Here is a 16654-nt window from a genome sequence, read left to right on the forward strand (position 1 = left end):
GGCTGTAGTGCCATTCAACAGGATCTGGACAGACTGGAGAGTTGGGCGGAGGGGAACCTCATGAAATTTAACCAGGACAAGTGTAGAGTTCTGCACCTGGGGAGGAACAACCCCATGCACCAGTACAGGTTAGGGGTTGACCTGCTGGAAAGCAGCTCCATGGAGAAGGACCTTGGAGTCCTGGTAGACAATAAGTTATCCATGGGACACCAATGTGCCCTGATGGCCAAGAGGGCCAGTAGTATCGTGGGGTGCATTAAGAAGACTGTGACCAGCAGGTCAAGAAATGTTAACCTCCCCCTCTACCCTGCACTGGTGAGGCCTCATCTGGAGTATTGTGTCCAGCTCTGGGCTCCCCAGTTCAAAAGAGACAGAGAACTTTTGGAGAGAGTCCAATGGAGAGCTACGAGGATGATTAAGGAAAGCCTGAGAGACCTGGGGCTGTTTAGTCTGGGGAAGAGAAGGCTGAGAGGGGACCTTAGCAATGTCTATAAATATCTGAAGGAGTCTGTCAGGAGGATGGAGCCAGTCCCTTTTCAATAGTGCCCAGTGACAGGACGAGGGGCACAAACTGCAGCACAGGAAGTTCCACCTCAACATGAGGAAAAATGCCTTTACTGTGAGGGTGATGGAGCACTGGAACAGGCTGCCCAGAGAGGTTGTTGGAGTCTCCTTCTCTGGAGACCTTCAAAACCCGACTGGACACGTTCCTGTGCAACCTGCCCTGGGTGATCTTGTCTCAGCAGGGGGGTTGGACCAGATGATCTTTAGAGGTCCCTTCCAACCCCTACCGTTCTGTGATTCTGTAATTGTTTTCCACTTTATATTTTGTTGTTATCTTTTGGAGAATGCTGTTCAAGCTCTTACTGCTGTATTATTGAGATGAACTGGGTTTGTGTTGGTTTCATAATTTGACAGCTGTTATTAGTTGCAGTTTAGATTAGAGATTATGAATATGCAGCAAGGCCTTATGCACGTTTCTTCTTTTTTTTCTCCTGAATCACCGCTGGACATATGCAATATGATACTTGAAATAGCTAATGTTTTACAACATAATGGTTACTAGTAACACTGGATATATACAGGTAATCAGTAACCTGACTAGGCCCACTGGATATTGTTGTAGTTCAGCTAAGAATTAAGAATACTGCAGGGCAGAATGCAGGTTTCAAGCAGATCCATGAATGTTTCACCTATTAAACTGCCAAACCTGGAGAAAGAGGTACTCTGTCACAACTGTGTCCACCCTGACTCCGCAGATTTGCAACCTTCCTCCCGTTTCTGATATCCTCTCCCAGTGAACAGTCCTTTGCTTCATTTCAACGCAGCTGTTTATCAGGAAGAGTGAGAGGGGAGGTAATTTAGTAATTCTGGATGAAATCCTGGCCACTTGAAGTAGGTGGCAAAACTCCCATTCACACCCATGGGGCCAGGATTTTATCTATTTTATGTGTACATGACCATATAAATATGTGAGTGTGTCTGAATTTATATATTTAGAAAAGGTCTTTTTATATCCCATTGCTATTGCAGGTAAATAATTTTACAACACTCAGGTTCATGTTATGATTTTTATGTATTAGTATTACCTGTACCTGACTAAACATCCTAAAAATATGACACTTCTTATCTGCAAATAAGCTGTGATGAAATGCCAGTCGTCCATCCCTGATGCATTCCTGGTAATTCACTCAAAGTGACAGAAGCAGCACCTGTACCCGAGACCTGCTAGTAGCTTCCTCTGCTCATGGCATGGGTGACCTCACGCTGCCCCAGATAGGGGAGGTGAAACCCGTCTTGAAATGTTTTGTGGTCTCTGGAAGGTGGGAAGCCCGCCTGGGCTTGACTGCCGATGGTGTTCAGCTTCCTGGAGCAGAAGCTACCAGCTACCAACCAGCTGGACAATACCTGTGAAACTAAGCTAGCCGGCCTAACTGATAGGATATCAGATGCTTCAGTTTAGTTGTGGCTCACTCTAAAACTGATTATAGGAAGGATGAGAGTTCTATTAGTGTTCCAGCAGTGTATTTTCAGGTTTTGTATAGCTAGGTCGTTCTGATGGGGAAAAAAGAGAAAGTGTGAAATGTCTTATTTTAGATAAGAGAAATAATAGCTATCGTTCTATAACAATTTCCAGGCCGTAGACATTTTCATGCATCACACTGTCCTAGACCCACCAGCCCAGTGTCCACCGACAGTAACATGAGTGCTGTTGTAATACAGAAGGTCCGACCTGCCAAAAAGCAAAAACACCAGCCAGGACATCTGCGCAGAGAAGTCTACACAGATGGTGAGTCCACTGAAATGGGTGAAAACGTCAGTGAACCTTTCTAAATATTCATTCAATGCGTGTGTGTGAAATTTTTCCACAGAGATAACATTATGTTTCAGAATTCAGTGATTTGTGTTTCCTGTTGCTAAACACACTGAACAGATTAATCATTTTAAATGCCAGAGTTCCTTAATACTGTATGTTGATGCTTCCACTCCAGAGCCTTGCACCTGTTTTCTGTAGTGTCCTAATCGGCTAATTACTGTCATTATTTAAGAGCCCATATAGCATAAATAGTACAGTCATTGAGAATAATGTGTGGTTAGGATTAAAATCTTCATTCACATGACTGGCTATTAAAACCTTCAGAATGTATCTTTTCCTGAAAAAAACAATTTACCATTCAAATGGTGGACAACACAAATCAATGAATTTTAATCCTGACCACAGCATTGTTGCAAGTCACTACTTTGTGAGTAAAAGCAAAATCTAATCATTGTCTCTCGTGCCTTCACACACAATATCAACTCTGGCTGAAAAGGTAGTGCTTGCATTCTCTTGGGAGTGTAGGAGGATAATGCAAACATTGTGATGTTGTCTAGAGAGAGCCTTTAATGAAAATGCCTCAGGTGGTGCAGCTTTTATTAAAGCACTACCTTCCAGTTTTAGAAAACAACCCACGGGCTTTGTTGGAAATTCATGTAAGATAAATTCTCCAAGACTTAACCCATCTTGTCAAGTTTGCTGAATTTGCTAACAGGGGGGAGGGGAAGGAAAGGCATCGTTCCCCACCTCCTTGTTCTCTGCAACAACAATCTGATTAGGACTTTCATTACCAGTCTGAAATTTTTCAAAGAGGGGCATCAATTTGCCATTATCATATGAAAGCCTAATATTATAGATCCTTATCCAGGGTTACAAGAAGGGAGTTGTGAGCCACTTCTCCCTATGATTCCTGCCACTTGACGAAAAAATTTAATACAAAGCTCACAGCACGATGAGCAGAAGTAATTTAGCAATGAGTGGTTGTCCATGCTATTATCTGTGGTTTATTCTGAATATTTTCTCTCACTAGCATCTATCTGATATTAGGCTGCATTAAATACTGGCATGACACAGTGCACCTGGGCCTCTTGGCTTATGCCCAGGCCCCTTCTGTCAGTGAAACTGAGCTGTTGGAATATTATCTGATTTCAAGAGGTTATTACAGTGGTTTTGTGCATGTTTGCTTCTGTGAAAGGACGACACAAGGTGTAAATCCCAAAACTGTACCAGAATTATTATGTTTCTGAGATTCCTATAATGGCATTTTGCAAGACTTTATGGGCATTTTATCAGCTTTTATTCTCTTGAAGAGAATGCTCTTAACTGAGCGGTTGGCTGAGCATCAAACCTCGATACAAACACAACAGCTAGGACGTCAGAAATAAAATCTGGACAGGAGTTTTATGTGGCCATTCTCTTCTAACATAGGAATAAATAAGAGGTAGGCCTGTATTTGATGACAGGTTTTTGTCAAAGTAATTATGCGAAGTTAAATCATAGAGCATTGTGGTTAGATACTGCAATAGATTTGACAATTATGATCAATATTTGTGTTGTGTTATATAGCACCTGCTTACTTCAGCATATTTTCTAATTAGGTAAGAATTTCTGCTAACCTGTTTACTGCACAATGCAGTATGGTCATTCAGGGAACAGCAAATTATGGCTTTAATTTCTGCAGAACTAATAAAACCCAGTTCAAAGGTTGAAGGGCTTGTTTGGTTTTGATTTTTTTTTAATTATTATTATTATATTTTTCCCCTCAATCCATTTGCATAAGCATATCTGGAACCTTCCTGAAGATTCTAGCCATTCATCTTAATAGCCACATCTAGTAACAGTCCTTTTAGAATTAGCTATAAAATAACATCTACTAATTGTTTTCTTAAGTGGAGAAAAGTGATATGGAGGCGTGAATGAAACATTTAAGCACAATTGACCTTTCCCAGATATACTTCAGTTTTTCTGTTGGCTTAATGTCACACTGTTACTTATTTTTTTTTATAAAGGCATGCCTGATAAAAAGATTTTGTCTCCCTCATAGTGGTGATCGTATATCTGTTTCTAGTAGAGCAAAGCAGATATTCTGAATTTAAGCATTTATTGGTGAACAGAAGCATTGAACAAATACTAAAAAGAGAAAAATACATTGCTTCATTAATTTCTCAGCCTTTAAAATTGAGTTTACTTTCACATAAAAAGAATTTTCTACTGTTCCCAAATTACCTGAATTAATATTTGCTAGCAGTTTCATGAAATACCAGTGTCATGAAGAATTTACATGATTGGTTGACAGAAAGGATGTATAAATAAATTAAGTCTTTGCATGAATGGTTGAAAATGCCAAGAGTATTATCAGCAGCAATATATGTAAATCTTAAAAATTACATATTTTCTTTATACAGCAAGATTTGTGAGAAATTGGTATTTCTGAAAGTGTGTTTGTTACTAACGTAGCAGCAAAAGGTCTACTACTACCCTTTTTGTAATAAAGGAGAGTGCACTCTGATGTATTTTGCATTATACAAGTAGTAACAGTTTTGTAATTTCTGCTAGCATTAGTTCAAATCAGTTTCCACATTATGTGGAATGGGATTTCAGCTCAGTTGTTTTGTTCCTTGAAAGTCATCCAGGCAGTGAAATGTTCTCCATAGTTGTTGCTAAAAATCTTTGCTCAGTAGGTGGTAAGGATTAAAATGTATGAATTTTTAATTGCTCTTATCTAGCCTTTTACAGAGTTAACTACTAAGAGTGCATTACAAGAACCAACTAACAGATGCATTCTCCTTCTCCACCTTGCCTGACCTACTTACATATTTAATTTAAGAAACCAAATTTTAAAAGATTATTTTTGTCTTTTCTAAAATTATATATATATGAAAGTCTCTTTTGGGCTGTCTTGAATTGATTTATTAGTAGTTACAAGCCCTCAGAATTGTAAGCATTTAGATAAAAAGGATAAAAATACTTTGTCATTGCTTTGATGCAGTAAGTCTTTCAAAAGAAATTGCACCATTGACAGTTCACACGAGATCTCAAATCCTGATTCTCTTTTCAGTCTCTGAGTGGCAAAGGAAAAAATACTAACATTTTCACAACTAACTGAGTGAGACTGAGTTATTTAGCTGTGTTATCAATGACATGATGTTAAGGCAGATGAATTTCTCACAAAAGGCAGTTGAATAACTGCTAAATATTTTCTTGAATTTTCACTTTGAAATGTTAAGCCATTATGCATGCCAGCATCATTTCTACTTTTGTCTCCCTCTGCCTGTGCAGTACAAAAAAATGCACTCTGTGCAAATTTCAGCAAGGTAAAAAATAAGTAGGAATGCATTTCTTACCTCTGCTAGAAGCCACCTTGTTACTGAAGGATAATAATTTTCAGATACCTGCTCTCTTTGCAGTTTTTACGTTTGATTTCATTGTGAGATACTTTGTAAATGCTGATTTTCTTACTAAGGGAGGTTTTCTGGAGTGAAAATTGTTTTGATAAAAGCATTAGGTAAATGTACATACAAGCAAAAAAAAAAAAACCTACAACCTAGCAATCCGCTGCTTTTATACATCATTGGGTTTTGCCGTATCTATTTATCCATCCAGTTATTGCGTACAGTTTGAGCGATGTTTCTTGAAAGATAAAGCACGAATGTAACTTCAGTACATGAATAATAGTAGCTGGGGTTATTATGTATCTAGGAATCTTAAATGATCTTAAAGTTTTACTCAGTCAGGAACAATCTTGAGTTTTGCATGGCTCCGTAAATATGCAATAGAAAAAAATTCACTCTGTATCTTCTCCAATATTGCATCAAATCTATAACTCTGCTGTTTTTTTTCAGGACATGACTAGAAATCTACAGCCCGATAGAGCTTGAAAGACAGAGTTGTCTAATAGGGCCTACTTCCTTCATTTGTCACTACTTACAATTCATCTTGCTTAGCTTATTTGTGGTTTCTCCACTTCAGTGCCAAACTAACTTGCAGATTATTTTTCCCTGCTGGTGTTTTGCTTATCCCATGATTCCTGTATGTGTTCTCACTTAGAAAATTAGCATCACTCCTTTCACTAGACGTATATGGAAGGTTTCCTGTGTAGATCGTGCTATGCAATGGCATCCCTTAATTGTTTAAGTTACGTGGGAAACAGTACAATAGTAATACATAGACATGAATGAAACATGCGAGCACAGCTGACCTTTATCAAATACTTCTGAGTTCTTTATATTGGTTTGATGTTACTTTGTGATTTATTTTTTATTCCTTACAATGGAAGCTTCCATTTCCCTTTTAATAAGAAGTGTGCCAGTTTGTACTCGAGGAGGCAGATTGAATCTGGATTTTCTCTGTGATCTGAGCTGTTAAAATAAATACCACAGGGGTGTAATAGTGTTGACCTCTGAAGAGCTGGGTTTTTTCCTCCGTAAAGAATTCTTCTCAGCGAGGAGTACTGTGTTATAATGAAGATTTTTATAGTTTCCCTGCAGGTTGCAAAAATGTTCTTGAAAGAGAATATCACTTTTCTTTAGTTATTACTGTACCATAGAGCTACTGCCATTTTGTGAAACTTTTTATATCAATGCATCTTTTCCATAGCCAAGACTTAACACCACTTTGTTCATTGTCCCGTGTAGCTGGATAGGATTCATGAATAAAGTAGCTTGTTCCAAGTTGTATTTTATAGGCTACAGGGAAGATGTTGGTTCCTTCTCTTTGGTATTCAGCCAGTGCCTTGCCATGCCACAACTGTTGGAGACTGGCGCCAAGGGTGACTGAAAAGGCTGATGTGAAGTGCCTACACTCCCTTTACCTCAGCAGGCTCAACAGAACAGCTATTCAGTGCTCTGATAACTTAATAGAGACAGTGAGTGGGAAGTATGAGACACAAGATACTGCATGAACAGCTGTGGTTCCAGAAGCCTACGCTTCTGAGTTTGAGTATCATCATCCACTTCTGCTTCAACATGTCCTTTTCTGAGCGAAGACATGTTGTGAAAAGGATGTTTTCCTCAGAAATTAAAATATTGTTTGAATCTCCCCAGGCTAATGCAGAGTTTATCGTATTTTTTAAATCTTGACCAAGTTGTATAATCACTGAAAGTATTCTGCAAAAGGTGGGAAACCATCGCCATCTCCAGCCTTGCTTTTGAAGAACAATTCTTGTGTCTGATAAGCTTTGGTCTGGATCTAACATAGTCTGATGGACTGGGCTTTCGTGGAACATATCACACATAATTCAGAGGTCTTGTGCAGACTTCATATGATTTTTCACCTAGTTGTTGAATTGTAAGAGCTTATATACTTCTTCAGACATGTTTTGGAGAGAGTATTGACACTTAAGCTCATGTGACTGTGGATCCTTGTGATTCAGATACCCAAATTTGCAGGCACGTATTGGATTTAAGCATCTACAGGGCTGGGCAGCACAGTGAAAGTGTTTTGGTTCATTCTTTGGTGGCTAGAGCTCACAGGGCATTTTTAGATGCGTAGAAGAGGTAGTCTGAATGCTACTCTGATGTCTGGAATTAGAGTGTCATTGCTAAGGCTGTGTATTAGACAGAGTTTACCTCTGTAAACAGTGTTTAAAGCATTATGGCTAACAAAGGAATGCATCGTAACTGATGCTGTACTTTCTTACCAAAATCTGTTGTATTTCATGTCTTATTGAATCAGAAGTTGACTCTCTGTTTTACACTTTTAGTTCCCTCAGACGAATAAGGCTAGCCCATTGCCCACAGATCTGGTTTTGTTCTTACTTATAGTCTAATAATTCCCATTACATAAATAAAATTATTTTGATTAAGCCATGTAGTATATCCAGGCTTCCAGCTAATTTACATTATGCCTTCTCAAGGTTGGGAAATGACAGTGCCTTTTCTTAAAAGACGTCTGCAAATTGGTGAGTGTTAAGTAGATACTTAAAATTGTCAGTATTCAATTGTTCCCCAAACTACCAAACTTTGAAAAACAAACTAGCATAAACAATTTGCAAGGAATATAAGACCAGCTGTCCAACTTGTTCTTAGCTAAAGAGAAACAAATAAAAATGTTTCTGTTTTTTTTGTTAAATGGATTTGGTCCCTTATTCAAGCCATAAAGTAGAACAAGGAGCAGTTTGCTTGGTTGGTTGGTTGGGTTTTTTGTGGGGTTTGGGGTGGGGAGGTGGTGTTTGGTTTAGGTTTTTTTTACGAAGACTGTGGAGTTAATGCAGCAAGAATGATGTTACAGATCTCATTTACCTGTAGTATGTCCAGCCTTCAGAAAAAAATGTTATGACATCTTTCTTCCTCATCATCCCAGTCCAGACAACTGGTAAGATTTCCAGTCTTAATTAAAACAGGCCAAGGGCAATTGCAAGTTATGTCACCAGTTTAACATGGAGGATGGTGCCCAGTAAGCTTGCATGAGCGCTGAATTCTCCATTGCTAGACTTTTCCACATGGCTAGGTCAAGTCATTTGTGCTTTGTGTCGCTGGAAAACCTCTCAGAAATGTCTGGCATCTGCCATATCCAAATTTATACATATATGTATAATTTTTTCTTATTCAGGAGTACTACCTTTATTCTTGTTACAATTTAGTTAATTTTCAGTTGAAATGTTCTCTTGAATAGACTGTGAATTAGTTGTATATATAGTGATGGTGTTTGAAAAACACAGCTGCGTCAAGATTTTTTGGAAGTAGAAAGAATGAATGCACACTATTATGAAGTGCTGAAGTTACATTTTTTACTAGTGCTGTTAAATTTTTTTTTAAGCAGTCTCACTTGAGAATATTAACCTCGGAAACATCTTTTACATCTCACTCTTTTTAGCCTGTTGTTCTCTTATACGCATGTGATTTGTTCCTACAGCTTTGTTGTGAACCACTTTTGTATTGTCACGTCCTTGTTTGACTTTCACATTTTTTTCCTTCACATTTTATATTCCACAGAGTACTATTTTATCCTGATGAACAGTTTTACACAATCTAGTTTTAAGTCATAATGCAGGAATAGAAAAAAAAATGCGTGCCTTATGAGTAATAGCTGAAAATATACAGAATTTTAAAACCCCTTAAGCTGTGCTAATTTAAGGAGAAATATCCAAATGTCTTTTGTGTCTTTTTTTCTTTTTTTTCTTCTTCCTGAGAGCTTGTAACTTCATTCATTGAGTGTGGGATTTTTTTGTATCTCATGACATATCCACAGATGTCAGGGGCATGTATGTTAGATTAACGTATCATTTTGAAAGAAGAGTGCAGTAATTAATATAGTTTATGGTTACATATATCAGCACCACATCCGATATACATTCTTACACCCCAGCCAACTTGCTCTAACACTCAGCACACTGAAGACCTTGAGCAACTATAGCACAAGCTGCTGTGTTGTTCAGTGGACTTAGCAAAAAATCATAAATATCAACAAAGATATGTTAACATCTTTAACTCTGTGTTGATATCTGTAACTGATATGTTAATGTCCAGGTGCCTAAGGTTTATTACAGCTTTTTGTAATTAGTTTTAAGAAAATTTTGTGATTTGATAAGGCAGTGAGAGGTCTTTACTTTGCATTTTTAAAGATCAAGTTTGGAAAAGTACCCATCAGCAGTTGTAACAGTAACATAATACTTTTTGGGGTGAAGAGAGAAGGGCAGAGGGAGGTCTGAAAGTAAATAGGGCATCTGTTTCTTCAGTTCAAGTTAAATATTACTTCTTAATTTTACTAGCGTATGGTGTAATTTTAATTATTATTCTTTTTCAACTTTGTAGACTTGCCACCCCCTCCTGTGCCACCTCCAGCTATAAAATCACCAACCGCCCAGTCCAAATCACAGCTGGAGGTGCGGCCAGTCATGTTGCCAAAACTTGCTTCAATAGAAGTGAGGACAGACAGATCTGCGGAAAGGAAAGGAGCGAGCTACAAGGGGAGGGACGGGGTGGATGGGAGACAGCATTCAGACGTGCGGACAAATTCAGGAGAGCGGAGAGAATCACAGGAGCAGCAAAGTGATGGGAAACTACGAGGAAATAAAGCACCAAAACGAGAAGGCGCACCAGCAAAAACTCATCTTCTTCAAGGTTATTTTGCATGCTCTGGATTTAATGAAGTATTGGGTATTGATCACAGGGAACAGGCAGCTCTTTCCAGGTCTCTCACACAGCTGATGTGAGTGAAGTTAGGTCTGCTGAATTGTCACCAGTTACTGTAATCATAGGTGCTAATACAGGTCATGATGCAGGTTCTCATTAGGGTAAAATGGAAACGAAAGCTTATGAAAAACATAGATTTTCTATCGTGCTTTGCTTATGCACTCATCATGTATTAAAGCTGAGGATGAGGAAGCCCAAACAGAAACATTCCTCAAGAGCTATAAGGATCAGTGTCCTTGCCCCTACTGTACATTTATAGTCTAGTTATGTCTCATCTATCTAACTATAATTTAATTTACAAGGGAACTGAGTGAAGTCAGTAGATCTGTAAGTCAGATATTTAACTTTTCTACCACAGAAGTGGCACTTGGCCCTTCTTTGTCTATTTGTAAACCTGGACCTTTTTAAAAAATAAACCATAGTAGTAATGCATTAGTTATAAATACTAACTGATGTGGCATTATGTGAATCAGACCTGATCAATGTAATCTCTTATATATAGAAGTTGGTAAGATTCCTGATTAATGGAACATAATTAACTGAATTTGCCAAGTGTTCACTAAGGTTTTCAACACGGATTCATACAACTGCCTGGTCCTTTCTTCCTAGAGTTATCCAGGGTCAGTATCAGAGGTGATTGGGCAGTAAGTTGGCTAAATGAGCACATTAGTAAAAGATTGATACCGATTACAGTGGGTTACTGTAGTGAAAAGTTATTAGAAGTTTACCTTAAGAGGATGGTGCTGAAATTTTAAAACACGCCCACTAATTTTCTTTCAAACTCAGTTTGAGAAATACAGGGTCTACTATTTAGATGCAGTGTGGTCCTTGTGAGTATCACGCATGTATTGTCATTTCCTCCTACTCAGTCATATCGAAAATAACCTACAAGGGTTATTTTTTTTTCTTCATTTTCCTGTAGAACATAGAGCAGTGATCATAAATTGAAATGGACAGTAATCATGAATTAATTTTTCTGTGGTGAATGTTACCATGTGAATACTACAAATTTCATCAAGAAAGCTTCTATAATGCTATTATGGAAACAGTGTATTTCATATTCCTGTGAGGCATCACTTTAAACCTACTGAGGTTCATAAAAAGTTAACTAAATCAACTGCATGCAGAAATTTTAGGATCACGGTATCTCTGGGCTTGTAAACGTGACAATGTGTACGTTTAATTATACAGAGGACATCCTGCCATATTCTAGACCAACGTTTCCAACATCAAATAATCCTAGAGATCCCAGTTCCTCCAGCTCTATGTCATCAAGAGGGTCAGGAGGCAGACAGAGGGCGGATCAAGCAAATATAGCCCGAAGGAATGTTGCAGAAATGCAAGTACTGGGAGCATATGAACAAGGAGAAGAGGAAGAAGAGGAGATGGAGGTAACTGCAGTTTTACTACTGAAGATGACTAGAATAAGGCTATTTTCTGTGCTTAGACAGATGCCAAGAAAGAACACTTTTGAACTAGAAATATTTCTCTTCAGAAAAATTAGTACATTTATCTGTCTATTAACGTTTTGCCCAATCCAAGAAAAGAAAGTTTAGGAATGTGTCAAAAACATAAAAAACAAGTAATTTGTTGCATAGTAAAACTGTCACCTCACTAAAACCTATGGAACAGAACTTGCAGAAATATGATATTTAAATGTGTACATTACATTATCCAGATTCTTTCAAAAGCAAAAATAAAGCATTAGCGCATCTAAGAATGCCTTAACATTGCCTTTCACATTTTTTAAAGGTTTATCATTCTAGGTTTTAGTAGTTACTAAGACGTGAACTTTTTTCTTCTTTTTTTCTGCCTAAAGATACTAATTCAGTTTAAATCCTGATTTTAGAAAGGATGTCCAACATGCAGGCATGTTGTTGCATGTAATTAAAAGTAGTAATTATTATTTAAAGGTAATAAATCTCTAAGAAATATGAGAAACAAACTTAAATTAATAAAATTTAACATGTAGTCATTTATGTCTTTTTTTTTAATACAGGAAACAGAAAGCTGAAGACAACGACATGTACTGTAACAGGCTTTTAAAATCTAAGCAGAAAAAAAAAAAATCACTTAAGATGCCTCAAGTCTGATGACGTTTGACGCCAGAAATAGTGTTCAGTGCAATCAGTGTACAATTTTTCATTTTTGTTCATGCCATCAGAATGCTAGTTTTTATTTTACTCTTTCTTTGTAAACCCTCCTTATTAGGAACGGCCCTTGCCTATTCCGTAATGCTAAGTGCATCACCTTCGCTGCCCAAGAAGGCAGGTAAGCTGCTCTTTGTGGTACTTGGGCCAGCTGCTGCTTCAGGATTAGAACAGGAGGGGATTCCTGAGCCTGGGATCCCCGCGTTTCTCCCGTGAGGCGGTGCTTAGTACACTGCCGGTACGCCAGTGAGCCAGTCGATAACATTGCAAGTAATACAGCGGTGATTAAAAAGTTCCCCAAAGTGACCATCATGGAGAACGTTCATCTATTCTAGGGATTTCACTGTAGTCTGCAGTTAGTGCAAATGGTATCTTGCAATTTCAATACAGACTGTGTGTCTTGTTTTCTTCCAGTCTCTCGCTAACCTTTTGCAGATGATACAGTTTTACAAATGCAAGTAGAATTAATTTGGGATGAGGTGGCTCTTATTGTAAATATGTACTCATTTTAAATCCCCTGTGGTACTTTGATTTGTCTTTCTATTTTCATCATTAAGTACATTCTTATTAAAAATGTCCTTTGGGATAGGCAGGAGGTAAGCCGATGTGATTGCTGTTTGCTTAATCATAGCATGAGCAAGTTTGTCTGAAACTTTTTCTGATTTTCAGCTTCAACGATGCTTATGAAAATAAGCAAGAAAATCAATGGACATTTTTAATAACGATTGGGTAATATCATTAACTGTTACTGGCCCAAATCTCAGACCTCTACTTGTGTCAATTCACCTTAAAGAAGTGCCACTTAAAGAAGTTTTGTTTGATCTTGGCGATTAATTTTTTTGTAATGCACTGCTTATCTTTTTTTTTTTTTTTTTGGTTTTAAAAGCACAATCACTAAACTTTGTTTGTAAACCATTGTAACTATTAACCCTTTTTTTTTGTCTTATTGAAAATGTTAAGCATTTGTTTGGGATCTTTTTCATCTTTTTGTTAATGCTCTATGTTTGTATTTGGAATATTTGAATGATGACAGATGGTAAAGTAACAAACATAAACGTGGGCCATAATCAAAACACTTCTCACTTTTCCTGGTCTTACAGAAAATTATCAATTTTGCTGTGGCCTCTCTCAACATTGGATTATCATTAAAGCTGAAAGAGGCATTAGTTGCATTGAATTTGCCAAATTATGTCCTCTGTCTGTAGATTTTATGATCTTTTTTGTAATTATAAAATTTCTTTGTCATTGGTGCTAATGGAAAAATGTGTGTTTGTTTATTGACAGCTATCAGGACTAGCCCCAATGAAAAAAAAAAAAAAGAAGAAAAAAAAAAAGTGTTTTGGTGTTTACCGAGGACTGAAATTTTTCATTTAGCTAATTTTTAAAGAAAGGTTCCATAGAAAGGGTGTGCAGTACTAAAGGAACAATCCATGTGATTAATGTTTTCATTATGTTCATGTAAGAAACCTCATATTTTAGCCATAATTTTGCATACTGAGGATCCAATAATCAGAAAAGTAATTTTTGTCACATTATTTATTAAAAATGTTCTCAAATACAATATCTTTCTTGCGTAGTTTCTTGTGTTCCTTGAAACATAATTTTAGGGCCAACTTTGATCTTATTTCTGTTGAGTCAGACTGTTCCACTGAAATCATGCCGTCACGGTAGCATGAGCAAAGTGGGAGAGCTGGATGCAGCCTAAGATTTTACATAATTACAATTGATTGCCTTAAAGATCTGATTTCTGGGTGCTTCATGAACTGTGATAACGAAAATGTCTCTTAGCCTGCCAATTTTCAGAGAGCGCTGATGAAGAAAATCTGTACCAACAAAAGCATTCACCTCAGGGGTGAGATACGTTTGTTACAAAGGAAATAAGATCCAAATATATGAAGGGAATTAATATTATGAGTCATATTTTTGTTGGGGCCTGCACAAATACAAGTTTTCTTACCTGCGGGCCGTCCTCCTGCACTGTAGCCATTCTGTGGTCAGCTGAGTCCTGCTGTGGGTCATGATCGAGTAGGTGATGGTCCCTTTTCCGCTTTTGCATGTTCATGTCCCTGTACTCTTACTGATCACCCCGTTCTTGCCCTTCCTTACCCTACACCCATAATCCCAGTTTAAAAAAAAAAAAAAAAGATGGCCAGCACATTCCATTTAAAAAAAAACACTATATCTTCTATTCAACAAAACCTTTTTGCTCCTTATTTTGAGTTGCTACACCCTTGACAATTTAAAAGGGCTTAAGTACCAAGTGTAATTTTTTTTTCATAATTGTAGCTTTGAAGCAGGTATTAAGATTAAGTAGAATAAGTTAAATATGTAACCTTTCTATCTTGCTTAAAGGAGTTTTTTGGGTGTCTTCGGTCCTCGTGCCTGAATTCAGACCACCATGTGTTAGAGCCACCAACACAATCCAGACAGGAGCCCGTAGACCAGACTGCCACAGGAGACATCCGTCTGGCCTGCATCTTTCCTTTGGAGGAGGCAGGAGAGGTCGATTCGATGGGCACAGAGTGCTTCAGCGGCTGATTGTCTTTCCCGGCACCAGGAGCGTCCCCGTGGCTTGGGATCAAGCCACTGCCATAGCAGGGTGTGGAGAACGAGGTGGAGCTCGAGGCAGGGTCCCCGAGCCTGTCAGCCCCTTGGCGCAAAAGCTTAAGCTGCTGCCAGAGGTGTAGTGGTGCCTCGCAAAACGGGGATGCGGTTGCAGCTGTGGCATGGAGGCCTCTGTAAGCGCATCTGCGCAGAAGCACTGGTGCTGCGTTGCCTGAAATAACAGGTACTCGCTTCGTGCTTTACTGGCACGGTGACGTACTGGAAACCACGCATCGGATCCCCAGCTGATGTCCATGTCCATCTGCATAGCTTCACTAGGTGTCAGACTCCAGCTGAAGTTCAGACCTCAAACAGTGGTGAGGTCAGAAGTGGGAAATCTTGCCCGATGGGTTTTTTATTAAGAGCTACTATAAATTAGTTTGATGGCTGATGATTTTCCATAAGAAGTTATTTGGCTTGTTTTGTGATTGCATTCAGTTGTGATTAGCGGTATCTTGAGATGGTGCATCACAGAGTTGTCACAGGGTTCTTGCACCCACACTGGGTCCTCAGTGCATTGTGGTCTTACCACATCTACGGTAATGAAGCCATTTTTTGGCTATAATTTAAGACCAACAGCCTGGCCTTAAAATTGTAACTCCTGATAATCAGTATTGATACACACTTGACTTGGTCTTTGGCATTCAGGTACAGTACAACTAGGTTATTTACACGTTGCTACTTTACCTAAAGAATTACTCAGTGATTAGAAAGCCAACACAACATGAGAAAGTAGTGTTCAGAGGTTTTGATTACGCTGTATACCTGAAGAAGTATTGTACTAGAAAATCCATAGCATGTGTGCTGAATTAATATAATGGATGTAGAAGTTTGATTTTTTTCTTGTAGTGTGTTCTGTGAAATCCTGTATGAGTTACTTGTTAAATTTTACTTTACTCAAAGTAAAATAATACTTGTTAGAATATTATGATGTCTAAAAAAACCAGAATTATAAAATCTTAGAAAATGCCTTGCACATGTTTTAGCATTATATATCAGTTTATTTTCCAAAGAGTACCTATTTTGAAGCATAAATGACAAACAAAGTGGTTTTACTTTAGGGTAATGCAAATATACCCTAGATCTGTATTAGCAAAAATTGTATAGGAGTAGTTTAGCTGTACCAGATCATGAAACCTAAGCGATCTCATTTGCTTCAACTCCTGAGAATATATTTGAACTGTCTACCACCTTACTTCCTATGTTCCAGAACCAGCTATTTGTTTATATACCAACTTAGTTAATTTATTGCTTTAGTTAGTGTATGAATTTTACACAATGTGTTGCTTTTAACATTTGCTACTTTAGTTTTCCATAATCTGTTATCTTCCTTGAATAAACTTAAGGAGGAAAAAACTTCCATCGGAAATATGTAGGATCTGCCTAACATAACATCTATTCTGCAATATGCTTTTTCAAAAGCTAATCTCCAACCTCTGTATTCACAGCTC

The 16654-nt window shown here is 37.9% G+C and overlaps 1 protein-coding gene across 1 annotated transcript in view; it reads left to right on the forward strand.

Annotated features, from left to right (window-relative positions):
- The window catches only part of ROBO1 (roundabout guidance receptor 1), a gene marked incomplete at both ends in the record, with an annotated part of 532959 nt that extends 520496 nt beyond the window's left edge, over window positions 1–12463 (forward strand). The window contains 4 exons of the mRNA XM_082008056.1: window positions 2138–2290; window positions 10069–10377; window positions 11641–11840; window positions 12449–12463. Coding sequence (XP_081864182.1) covers window positions 2138–2290; window positions 10069–10377; window positions 11641–11840; window positions 12449–12463 — 677 coding nt within the window. The remainder of the gene's footprint in view (window positions 1–2137; window positions 2291–10068; window positions 10378–11640; window positions 11841–12448) is intronic.
- Between the last annotated feature and the right edge of the window lie 4191 nt (window positions 12464–16654).

Source organism: Phaethon aethereus (assembly GCF_964289735.1).
Source record: "Phaethon aethereus genome assembly, chromosome: 1".
Classification (NCBI taxonomy): Eukaryota; Metazoa; Chordata; class Aves; order Phaethontiformes; family Phaethontidae; genus Phaethon; species Phaethon aethereus.